The 11,322-nt window shown below is 64.5% G+C and overlaps 1 protein-coding gene across 1 annotated transcript; it reads right to left on the bottom strand.

Moving 5' to 3' along the window:
- Positions 1–4,092: 4,092 nt before the first annotated feature.
- GPR35 (G protein-coupled receptor 35) lies at positions 4,093–5,002 on the bottom strand. Its single transcript, XM_007472144.1, is given in 2 exon segments — positions 4,093–4,156; positions 4,158–5,002. Coding segments are annotated over 2 exon segments (909 nt in total).
- Positions 5,003–11,322: the final 6,320 nt, after the last annotated feature.

Below are 11,322 nucleotides of genomic sequence, written 5' to 3'. Positions count from 1 at the left end.
GACCCCGCGGGGGAGGGGGGGGGGGGGGGGGGGGCGGGGCGCTAAGGGGCGGGGCCCTGGGCATGGGCCGGGCCTGGCGCCGAGGGGCGGAACCTGGAGCGGCGGGGACGTGGGCGGCTCCGGTGACCTGGCCCCGCCCCCATCGCCGAAGCTCCGCCCCCTCCCGCCAGGGCTGTCCTGTCCAGCCTGTCCCTGCCCCGTGCGGGGCACAGGGCTGGGACCAGCAAGTTGAGCATCGCCAAGGACAACGATTCCGGCCTCCAGTCCAGTGTGTGAGGCGCAAAGACTACAGAACCGCTGGGGGTTCTGCAGGGGTGGGGGTGGGGTCCGGGGTGTCCTTGAGAAGAGACAGAACCTAGAGTGACCCTTGGGCAACCCCGCCCCGCTGTTCTCCAGAGAGCACCCTCCTGGTTACGGAGGGTCACTCCGCTGCCTCTGCCTGCTGCCTGCTTCCTCCGGCCCTCACACCCTTCCGCACTGGAACTAGGACACCGCAACTCCTGGGGGCCCCCTTTCTTCCTCCTTAGCCACACCCCTCTAGCGTGTCCCACTGAGTCCCGTGTTGACCCCCATCACGGTCGGAGCCCTCATCCTGGCCAACATCTGCCCTTGCCACCCTGGCCCTGGCCATCCCTCCCTTGGACGCCCCAGAGCAGCACGAGGAGAGGCCCGCACGAAGAGCGCCTCCGGCTCCTCTGACACAAACCCTCCCCCACCTTCAGAGCACCCGCGGAACCCCATCCCCCTGCAAGGCCCCATGATCCTATCCGGCCCACTTCCCAGCTTCTCTCCTCCCCGCTCCCTCCGTGCGAGGCCTCAGAACGCAGCCCCTGAGGCGCCGGGGTGCACGTTTTGGGGTCCAGTGCCTGTCACAGGGCTGCTTTTAACTCTACTCGCTGATGTATAAGTCAACTCAGGTCTGGCCCCTCCGGGGGTCACTCGCAGCTCAGGGTTGTCTTCCAAGGCACTGCCTCTTCACGATGACATGGCGGTGCCCCCTTCAGGAACCCCCTCCCCACCCACCGGTGGTCAGGATTGGACCCCGTGGGGCGGACTTCACGCATGCCCTGCAGTTTCCAGAGGGGGCGATGCCGGGCCAGGGCCACACCTCCTTCTGCCGGCCAGCTGCCACTCTGGCCAGCAGGCAGCCCTGAGAGGAGACGGGGGCAGGGGCTGTGGCCGTGCTCTTGGCACGCCGAGAAGCTCTGCACTTGAGCCAAGGACAGGACAGCTGCTCTTGACCTCCTCGGCACTGGAGCAGCGGCCAAGGGCACTGATGCCGCAGCCTTGGCCACATAAACGGCCTCTCTGAGGAGACTGCTGACGGGCCATCTGAAGCGTCCCTGGGCCTGGGCCCAGAGCAGTGTGCCCAGGGGCCAGAGGTACCCACCACCTCACCAGAGCAAGTGCGGGAGGGGCAGGTGAACTGCTGCCGGTGGTCAGCGTGGCCGGGGCAGCCAGGTGAGCCTGGACCTCCTGGCGGCGGAAGACCCCGGGGCCAGGCCATGGGTGGGGCACCTGCATGGGCAAAGGGGGGTTTACCAGCAGGCCACGCCGACCACCTGCAGGTCCAGGGCCCTGCTGCTTTGTTTCAGTGCCAAGAAGTCTGTCTCCCTGAGGTTGAGGCTGGTGGCCAGGCAGGAAAGCAGCTCTGGCCTGGGACACTGCCCTGCCTGCGGCCTGTCCGCCCGCGTTCTGCATGAGCGAGTCTCCCTGCGTGGCTGGGGGCCAGCGAGGGGCCTGGGCCCCCCGGTCCTTCTTCCGGTCACCCGGCCACCTGAGGTCGCCAGGGGAGCCCCCGCTACCGGCCCGGTCCCAGTTTGGGGGTTCTGAGCTCTAGCACGAGCGCTCAGGACGGTCGCCCTCCTGGGCTTCTCAGTGCAAGTGTTTGTGCTGATCCAGTCATTTGGTTCCAAGCCAGGCTCTCTGGCCCCAGTGGAGTGGACACATCCTGAGATCCATGACAATCTGGACATAGCAGGGTCCCCCGGAGCTTCCCCTCAGGCTGCGCTGAAATGACGCACCTGCTCCTGTAGGTGTCGACCTAGGAGACCTGCAGGACCTCGCACGGGGTGGCCTCCCGGCCCTGGGGGCAGGATCCATCCAGCTCAGCAGCAGCGGGCGGTCACCACCACCTGGTTGACCAGGTGATGCAGGTCTCTGTCAACCTACACGCCGACAGTGGCAGGACGCACAGTGTGCCGGGCCGCTGAGGGCAGACCCAGCGCCATGAGGAGGCAGATGGAGACACTGGTCACCACCTGGACAGGACACTCCTGCCCGTACTGCAGCCATTGGAGTCGTTCCCGGGGGCAGCGACCACAGGCACCAAGGCCAACGGCCTGGGAGGGGGTGGGGGGAAGATGGTGGGAGCTTCAGCGGGCTCAGGGGCCAGGACTGCCCCGGCTGGGTTGAGCTTCACCTGGGCCAGGGAGGGAGATGCCGCCGCCTTTCTCTTCCCCCTCCCCCAGCCCCTCCATCTTTCTCTCCCTCTCTCCCCCCGACTTCCAGTGCCAGCCCCAGGGCCGCCGAACAACCTGGGTCAGGGTGCCCCTCCCCTAACCTCAGGGGGTTCCACCAAGGCCCCCTCCAGCCTGTGGACCCACCTCCCCTACCCTGCCCCGTGGGACGAGGGGCCCCAGCCCTTGGCCTTGTGCCTGGGCATGGGCCGTGGCATCCTTCCAGGCAGGGGGCTCTGTGGGGAGTCCTTTCTGGGCCTCTCCACCCAAGGCTTCTGCTCGCCCAGCATCTTTGCCGGTCTGCACCTCCACCCAGTTACCCTGTCTGCCCAGGCCACGTGGCCCCTTGTAAGGTCCATCCTCCTGCGGACCTAGGCGTGGGGTCCCCAGACTCCTGTGGCAGGCAGAGCTGGCCCCTGGCCCTTCCTCGAGAATCCAGGACCCCCACCCACTCTCGGGGACCCTCTGAGGGACCAGAAGGGCTCTCAGGCCAGCCATTGGGGCTCCCGGTCTGCAGGAGAGCGTGAGGGCCTGGCGCCTCGGGGAGACCAGGCTGACCTGTCGTCTGTCTGTCTGTCTGTTAGTCTGTCTGTCCGTCCTCTCCGGCGCTGCCCTCGTGCTCCCTCCTCACCTTCCTTGGATGCCCCTTCTCGCTCTGCTGAACGTTTTCCTCACTCTTGTCTCTGGCCAGTCGTTCTCTCCTGCTGTCCCTATCACTCTGCCCCCATTGCTTTCTGCGCCCGCTTCTTTCCTCCACACTTCCCACCCCCATTCCCTCTTGCCTTCTCCTCGTCTGTCTCTCATTCTCTCCCGTCTCTCACTTTTTCTCTATTCCAGAGACTGTCTCTGTCTACAGGGCCTCCTCACGCCCCAGGCTGAGGCACAAGATGGCTCATGGGGCTCCTCCCACCTCTGGCCCTTACAGACGCTCGCTCGTGTCACCTGCCAGGCACAGAAGTCAACTGTCCTCTCCGCCCCTCCTTACACTTGGCCTGGGAGCTCAGGACCAGCTGCCTACACTCGGCGTGGCCCGGGGCCTGAGCCTGGCAAGGCAGATGAGAGCAAGCCCTCCAGGGCGGCCAGCGTGGCCCCTCCAGGAACTGCCAGCAGCCCTGCCAGAACTCCAGACGGATGTGGAGTGTGGGCAGGGGTGGGGAGCAGGTGGCAGGGCCTGAGGAGAGCCCCCAAGGGGGAAGCTCTAGAAAGTTACCTGGGAAGATGCCCCCAGGCCCCCCACCTCCCACCATGTGAGTGTGGGTGGCACACACAGAGCCTTGGTGGAGAGCTTTATTCCGGCCCCTGTGGGGCAGCAGCAGAAAGCTGGCCATCAGAGCTTCACAGCACCCAGAAGGCCCCACCCCCCAGCACCCCAGATGTACCAGGCTCTGGGTGCAACAGATGTGCAGCCCCACCAGGGCCTTGGCGTTGGCCTCGCTCAGGCCTCGTCCTCCTGCCGCGTCTTCCCTGACCCTCTTCGGCCCCAGGGGTAGGGGTGTCCCCGCGCCATGCTCCGTGCCTGGGTTTTGCCCACCTGGGCCTCGTGAGAGTGCCCCCAGCCCGATCCTGGAACTCCTCGTCGCTGCTCACAGGTCCCCGCCTCGGCAGCACCGCCCAGGAGCCCGTGGCCCACCTCCTAGGCCAAGGTCACACACAGAGAGTCCTGGTTCCTGTGGGCCTTGGTTCTGGCGGGGAGGGCGGTCAGCTCCCTGGAACTCCTTGGCCACAAAGTAGTAGCAGATGGCATCCAGGCAGCAGTTGGCATCTGAGAGTCTGCTAGTGATCTGGAGGGCAAGACGCATGGCACAGGTGTGCAGGCCCAGGGCCGTGCGCAGAGTCAGCACCACGTGGAAGGGCAGGAAGCAGACCACGAACACGGCCAGGTTCGCCAGGACCATGCGGGAGGCCTTCCGGGTGGCTTCCGCCTGGCCTGCGTCAGCGGCTGGCCTCTGGGCCAGGGCGGTCACCACCTGCAGAGAGCAGAAGACCAGCACGGCTAGCGGCAGGTAGAAGCCCAGCAGCGAGAAGACCACGGTGTAGGAATTCTGCCCAGAGCGGCTGGAGAAGCAGAAGCCGCCGTCCTGCATATCCAGGAACCAGCGAAGAACCAGGGAGCCCAGTACCAGCACCCAGAGCACGGCGCACACGGCCACGGCCTGGCGTGGGGAGCGGAGCCCGCGGGCTCGCAGTGGGTGCCGCACAGCCACGTAGCGGTCCACGGCGATGGCCATGACCAGGCTGATGCTCATGTACCTGTTGGCCAGGTAGATGCCCTGGGACAGCTGGCAGAGTGGCGTGTCTGTGCTGCTCTTCAGGAAGTGCAGAAAGAAGGGCAGGGCGCAGAGCAGGCAGAGGTCAGCCACGGTCAGGTTGGCCATGTAGATGCGGGTCTCCGTCCAGCGCAGCAGGCGGCAGCACAGCACCCAGAGTGCCAGGCCGTTGAACAGCAGACCCAGCGCCAGGAGCCCGCCCATATAGATGGAAAAGATGTACTTGGCCGCCTGGGGCCCGGGGAGCTCCCTGAAGCCGCAGGTACTGTTGTTCATGGTCCTGGGGCTGCAGGAGGGGAGCAGGGTGTGAGGCACGCAGGCCGCAGGCCGGGAGGGGAGCCCGGGCCCGCCCACCTCTGGCCAGGGATGCAGGCGGTGAGCGCCCACCCCACAGTCAGGAGCCCCCAGTTCACCTTCCCAAAGAAGAAATCAAAAGGAGCTCTGAGGCACCCTCCAGGCCGCCCCCCACCAGTTGGATGGGTGGGGAAACCAAGGCCTTCAGAGGCCTGCGGGCCCAAAGTGCACGGTGAGCAGAACCAGGGCTGGACCCAGCTCCCCTCCCCACTCCCGAGCCCCGTCTGCAGGGACCTGCATGCTGCTGGGCAGAGAGGAAAGCGGGAGCCCACCATCCACCTCCAGTCCCAGCTGCCCCAACTCTGCCAGCTCTCAGGTCCCAGGGACTCCCACTCTGCCAGCTCTTGGAATGGGGGGGCCAGCCTCACCCCAGACCCAGTACCATTCTCACAGGGTTGGGGGACGCTCAGAGGCGACTCCAAGACAGGCTGAGGACAAAGCCCAGGGCCGCCTACTGCCCCCTCCACCCGCTCGGCAAACACAGCTGCAGGTGGTGCCCGAGTCTGACCCACACCTGCACCTCGGTGGGCCGGCACCTGCCCCACCTGGCCTTTCCTGGCTGCTGAGGTTCAGGACAGCAGGGTCCGTGGCCCCAGAGCCCTTTTAAAAAAATTGAAGTGTAGCTGATTTCTGCTATACAACAAGTGATTCAGTTATACATATTATATATACACACATACATATATATCTTCTTTTTTAATATTCTTTTCCATTATGGTTTATCACAGGATATTGAATATAGTTCCCTGTGCTAGACAGTAGGACCTTGTGGTTTACCCTTTCTATATATAATAGTTTGCATCTGCTAACCCCAAACTCCCAATCCTTCCCTCTCCCACCCTCCCTCCTCCCTCCCTCCAGTGCTTTATCCTCTTCCTGAGGGCACAGTGACTGGGGCCACTCCAGGTGCCAGCCTCCCTCCCTCCCTCCCTCCCTCCGAGACCCTCCCCAGCTCTCTGCCCTGAGGTCCCACTTAGATTGGCCTGAGGCCCCCCTGGGGTCAGGAGTCCCCTTGAGCTCCCTACAGCCAGGGCCATGAGGGCAGCCCTGCTCCTCCGGGTGCAGACCCGTGGCTCAGAGCCGGCCTTAGGGTGGCACTGGGCGTCGTACACCCTGTCATCAGAAGCACGCACGTGGCCTCACCCTCTGTGCCTCTTGCTCCCCTGGACATGCTCTGTGACACAGCTGGGGGCTGCTGGGATCAGCTCACCAGGGTGGAGGTGGGCGGGGTCAGCGCTCTGACATTCCGGGCCAGGGCAGATGGTGCAAAGGTCAGGCTCTGGCTTCACCCTGAGCCGGGCAGCACCCGGGGGTGCTGGTGTCAAACGTGCGGGACCACGGAGCACGCATGCGTGAGTGGCGCAGGCCCACCAGACCCCCTCCCATCCCCCCACCTTTGTTTCTCTGGCTGGAAGGGCCTGGAGGGGTGGGGTGGGAGTGGCCTTCCTTCCCCCATGAGCACAGGCCCTCTTGGGGGCTCGCTGACCGTTAGGTGAGGTAGGGAAGGGGGTTCAGTCCACTCAGGGGAGGGCCCACAGCCAGGCTGGTGTGTTATGCTCTGCCGGCCCCTCCCCCCACAGGAAGGGAAGAACCCTCTAGAGCCCAGCGGCTGCAGTGTCAGGTTCACTGGCGTCTGGCAAGGGGGTGCCCACTTCCTCAGCCACGGCCGCCCGGGAACCTCCAGGCCACAGTCCACTAGGGAGGCAGGAGCACAGACTGCAGCCAGAACAGAAGTCTTCCACCAATTAGCCCCTTCCATCTCTGCTGAATTATAAATGGCACATTTGCCAGCAATTAAATTTTCATGGGCTCTTTCACTGTGTATGAAATCTCTACAGCCCCCAAGGAGCCTCTCTCCTCGTTTTTGCAGGATTCTGCTTGTTCTCTCCCTGTTCTGAGTGACACTCTGCACAGGTCCAGTGACCCCCAGACCCATGCAGGCAGTCTCCTCAGACCCTGGAACCCACCGGAACAACTGCTGGGATCCTCCCTTCCTGCCCGCCTGCCCTGCTGGCTGCAGCCAGGCCAGCTCTTTGTGGCACCCCCAGCCCAGAACCCTCAGAGCCTACTGGGAATATCCCCTGATTCTGCAGGCCCAGCTGCCACAGGGGCTCCTCCGTGCCATCTCCCCACCCGAGCTGGGTCCAGGGCCTACCCCTCACTACTCTGGCCAGTGGTACCGCAGCAGTGGATGGTTGCTGTCTCTTCTGGATCACCCGCAGCCCAGGGCACTGCCTGGGTGGGAGAGGAGGAGGCAGGCCTGTCCCCTCCCTTGATGCCCTCCACTCAGACGGCTGCCTAGGGTCTGGGCCCCGGTCCACACACCCCGGGGTGTAAAACTTTCAGTGTAGCCTCAGTGTGGCCCAATATTTTGTGCAGAAAGGTTAAGAAATCTAACTGCAGTCTTTCAATTTCCCTTTTATAATAAAACCCACTGTCAGGGAGGACACCAACTTTGCAAGAGTCTCAAGGTGAGCACAAGACGTTGAGGAAATGCCTTGTTCATGGCACCTCATCTCTGCCCTTCAGGGTGAAAAAAGTTTGGGGAGCCGAGTCCCAAGGTCCAGCTCAAATAGCATGGGGGCCCCAGAAGACACGGCAACCAGTTCGGGTCCCCGCTTGTGCCAGGCGAGGGCATGGGGCCCTCTGTGGTGAACAGGGACCCCAGCTGGCCTCCTGCTTGGATGTACAGACCTGTCACCTTCAACACACACTGTGAGGCCATTGCCCTGTGGCGGCTATAGGGCCCCTTGTAGCACGGCCGGTGCTCAGAACGCTCGGCTGTCAGGGGCCCTCTGCCAGTTCCTGCTGGGGGAGGCTGGCCCGAGGGGTAGGAGTACCTCAGAGGTGTCGCTACCTGCTCCAGGGGTGACAGTGAGATCAATCGGCTTCCCCTGCAAGACGTAGGAAGCCACCCTCTGATTATGCGCTGAAATACCTTTGCTGTCACCTGGAGATAAGTCTGGTCATGTTTGGGAGGTCCGAGCACAGCACAGCCTCCCGCCAGCCCTCCCTGCTGCAGACTCCCTGAATGGGATCTGGGGCAGAGAGTGGGCGCAGACCCCCGTTGCCTGGGCACCATAGAGACCTCTGGAGCTGGGACCCCACTTTAGAAATAGCCCAGGATCCAGGACAAGTTTCACAAAGCAGCACTCACTGTGCTAGGAAAACCCCACTCGGATACCTCCCCTTTCAGCTTCAGATGCTTGTCTCAACCCACGGATACATTTCAGAGACTTGAATGACGTGGGAGTCCAGGCCCTGGGAGACACCCTAAGTTCCTCTGCACTGCTGTCCACGCTCATGCCCCCCCTTTCTAGACCATCACCTCCCGCAGATCTCCTCTATCAGGACACTGCTGAGGTTCAAAACCCCATGCCAGCCCCCGCCTGCTGAGACCCCATGCCAGCCCCCGCCTGCTGAGACCCCCATGCCAGCCCCCGCCTGCTGAGACCCCATGCCAGCCCCCGCCTGCTGTTACCCCATCCCAGCCCTCATTCCACTCTGAGACCCCTGGCCCCAGGGGCACTGACCTGCTGGCACTGACCTGCAGTCAGCCTTGGTTTTCCTCCTGAGCTGCCGAAGCCTAGGCAGGTGCTACCTGATGGGGGTGGTGGGGAAGCAGGGCTGAGGTGAGCCGGTCCCCCTGACTGTACCCCTCCTTAAAGCCGGCAGGCGGTGGGCAGGCTGATGACAGCAGAGCGGGGGTGACATGGCTCCCCACCACCTGCACCAGCCCCACCCCAGGGCTGCCTGGGGGAGTTTCTGGGAGAGGCAGTGGGGTGCCAGAGGCCGCCTGTGTCAACACCTCCAGAGGAGCCGTGTGCTTGCTAAGACAGCACTCGCTCTGGAGACGGCCCGAGCTAGCAAGTCCAGACCACCCGGCAGTGCGGAGGCATCCTTTCTCCCATAGTCTCTGGCCTCTCTGGATGGCGCTGAGCCTTTCCCAGGGCTGAGTCCCGTGGCTGCGGTCGGTGCCTGCACCCCACCCCAGCATGCTGGCAGGAAGGCCCTGCACCTTCGCACGCACCGCACCCACGCTGGCACTGACGGGGTGACCGCGAGAACACGTGGGCTCCCTGCAGCTCTGCTCCAGCCACAGGCCCGCCCCTCCCCCCCACCAGCTGCACCTCATCGCACCCACCTCCTCAGGGGCCTTCTTTCCAGACCATCCCTCCCCCTGGTCTAGAGTGTCCTCCCCGCTCCGCCAGGCCCTCCCGGGGCTCCCCACTCTGAGCTCAGGGCTGGGACACCCTGCTCAAAGGGCTACTCCCACCCCCTGCAGAGCCCACCTCCGGGCTACGCAGCCCTCCGCTTGGGTCCCGCAGCACCTGGCCTCAGCACCTCTCTCTGCACAGACTGCCAGGGGCTGGGAGAGCTCTGACCCCAGCCCTGCCCGTCTCCACAGGTGGAAACTGAGGCCCCGAGAAGGGGAGTGGCTGGCCCAGGCCTCCTAAGCCTGCAGAGACCCTGCCCAGAGGCCTCTGAGGAGGGCCCGGGCTCCACCCTCCAGACCCAGGCCTGAGGGTCCCGCCATGGGCTCCTCCCCTGCCTTGCCTGCTCTCTGCCCGTCCCCCGACCCCCAGTCTCCCCAGCCTCCTCCCCCGGCCCCTCCCTAGCCCCCCCCACCCTGCCTGGCGTCCTCCACAGGGCTTCCCCTGAATGTCTCCTGTGTCCTTGTTCTGGGACCCCACACTCTCACGCATAGTAGGGCCTCAACAAATCCCGTTCACCGGTCAGCAAGGGCCCCAACCGGAGAATCCAACCGGGTGGCCAGCGCCAAGGAACAAGCAGATTCTCTGGCCAATAGCGGGCGTGCTGTAAACAGGAGTGGCCGCAGGCTCAGAACCCTGTCGGCCTGGAGTGCGATGGAGCATCTCTCCCCACCTCCCTGCCCCACGGCCCTTCCCTCTACTGGCCCTTCAGCCAGCTCCCTCTCAGAGGAGGGAGCTGGGGCTGCTCAGGGGAGGGCCGGGTCCTTTCCTCAAGTCCCACTGGATCCCCGGGGCTCCGAGAGGCCTGGCCCATTCTCACTGCCAGCTGGTCTCAAAACCATAAAGGACCCTCCTCAGAGAAGGACTGGGAAGGACCCCGCTGCTGGCACCCACCGTGGAGCCCCCGGAGCCTCAGTGCTCTGGCTCAGACAGAGCCCCCTGCGCCTCATCCCAGCACCCTCCTCTCTGGCTTTGCACCTGCTAGGGAGCCCACGTGGCAGGCCCGTGGGTGGTGGCGGTCCAGGCGCACGTCTGAAGGAGGGTCTCTCCTGCCCCTTCCTCCCGGCCCCCCGCCCCTCTGAACGTTTGGGGTTTGAGAGAAAAAGGCTGCTGGCAACAGCTGCAGCTGGGAGATACGCTCACAAGGGTGGAAACCGGCATCACTACCCTATCTAGGTGAGCCTCCCTTTGAGGGAAGTGCCCCCGGGAGGCGGAGTCACTCCCGCGTAGGCTGTGGACGTGGCCCAGGGCCCCTACCCGGGAACCTCACTGCTTCCGGGGCCCCAGCTTCCTTCCTCACCTTGGGTGGCAGCGAGGCCCCTGCCATCAGGGTCAAGGAGGGGACAAAGCCCTGAGAGTGGGGGGCTCAGGACCCTGGCCGAGAAAGAGGATGAAGGACCCTGAGGACACCCAGGTGGGATGTCCTGAGCCTGGCAGTGTGGCCCCTGGCCAAGGGCCTTGATCCACCCAGGCTGTCCTCCCCAGGCTACATACACTCTGTGTCCACTCCGACCTCATTCTACACTCCAGTCTGCCCCTCTTCTATGCCCACCCTCGCCGCCCCAGGCGTGGGCAAACGTGCTGGACACGGCAGGTGGGGGCGGGGGCGGGGGCTGGGGCCATGGGCCAGGTGGGCGTACCCAGCATGGGGTGGAGGGGCAGCATGCAGTCATATCGCGAGGCTTCACAGAGGGCAGGTCAGGACCTGGAGGCTTCTTGAAGGAGGAGGCCCTGGAGCTGGACCTGGGAGGTGGGAGGAGCGGAGAGGGGGAGGGGCTTCCTGGAAGATGGAAGCACAACACCTGCCTCGGCCCTGGGACAGAAGAGGCTGGAGACGAGTGACAACCTCTCTTGCACAATCCCCAGCACAGCTGGGCAGACCGGACAGCTTGACGGCCCGCAGGGAGATGTGGCCGTTGGTGCAGGCGGAGGGGGACCCTGTGCAGCAGGCACCTCCAGAGCCTGACGGGCCGGGTGGAGGCTGGTCTTCCATCGCGCCTCTCTCGGCCTGAGGCAGAGGAATGGCGG

This window comes from Lipotes vexillifer, unplaced genomic scaffold, assembly GCF_000442215.2.
Source record: "Lipotes vexillifer unplaced genomic scaffold, Lipotes_vexillifer_v1.1 scaffold988, whole genome shotgun sequence".
NCBI lineage: Eukaryota > Metazoa > Chordata > Mammalia > Artiodactyla > Lipotidae > Lipotes > Lipotes vexillifer.
The sequence above is the reverse complement of the archived record's forward strand: the minus strand, read 5'-3'. Positions and strand labels throughout refer to the sequence as shown.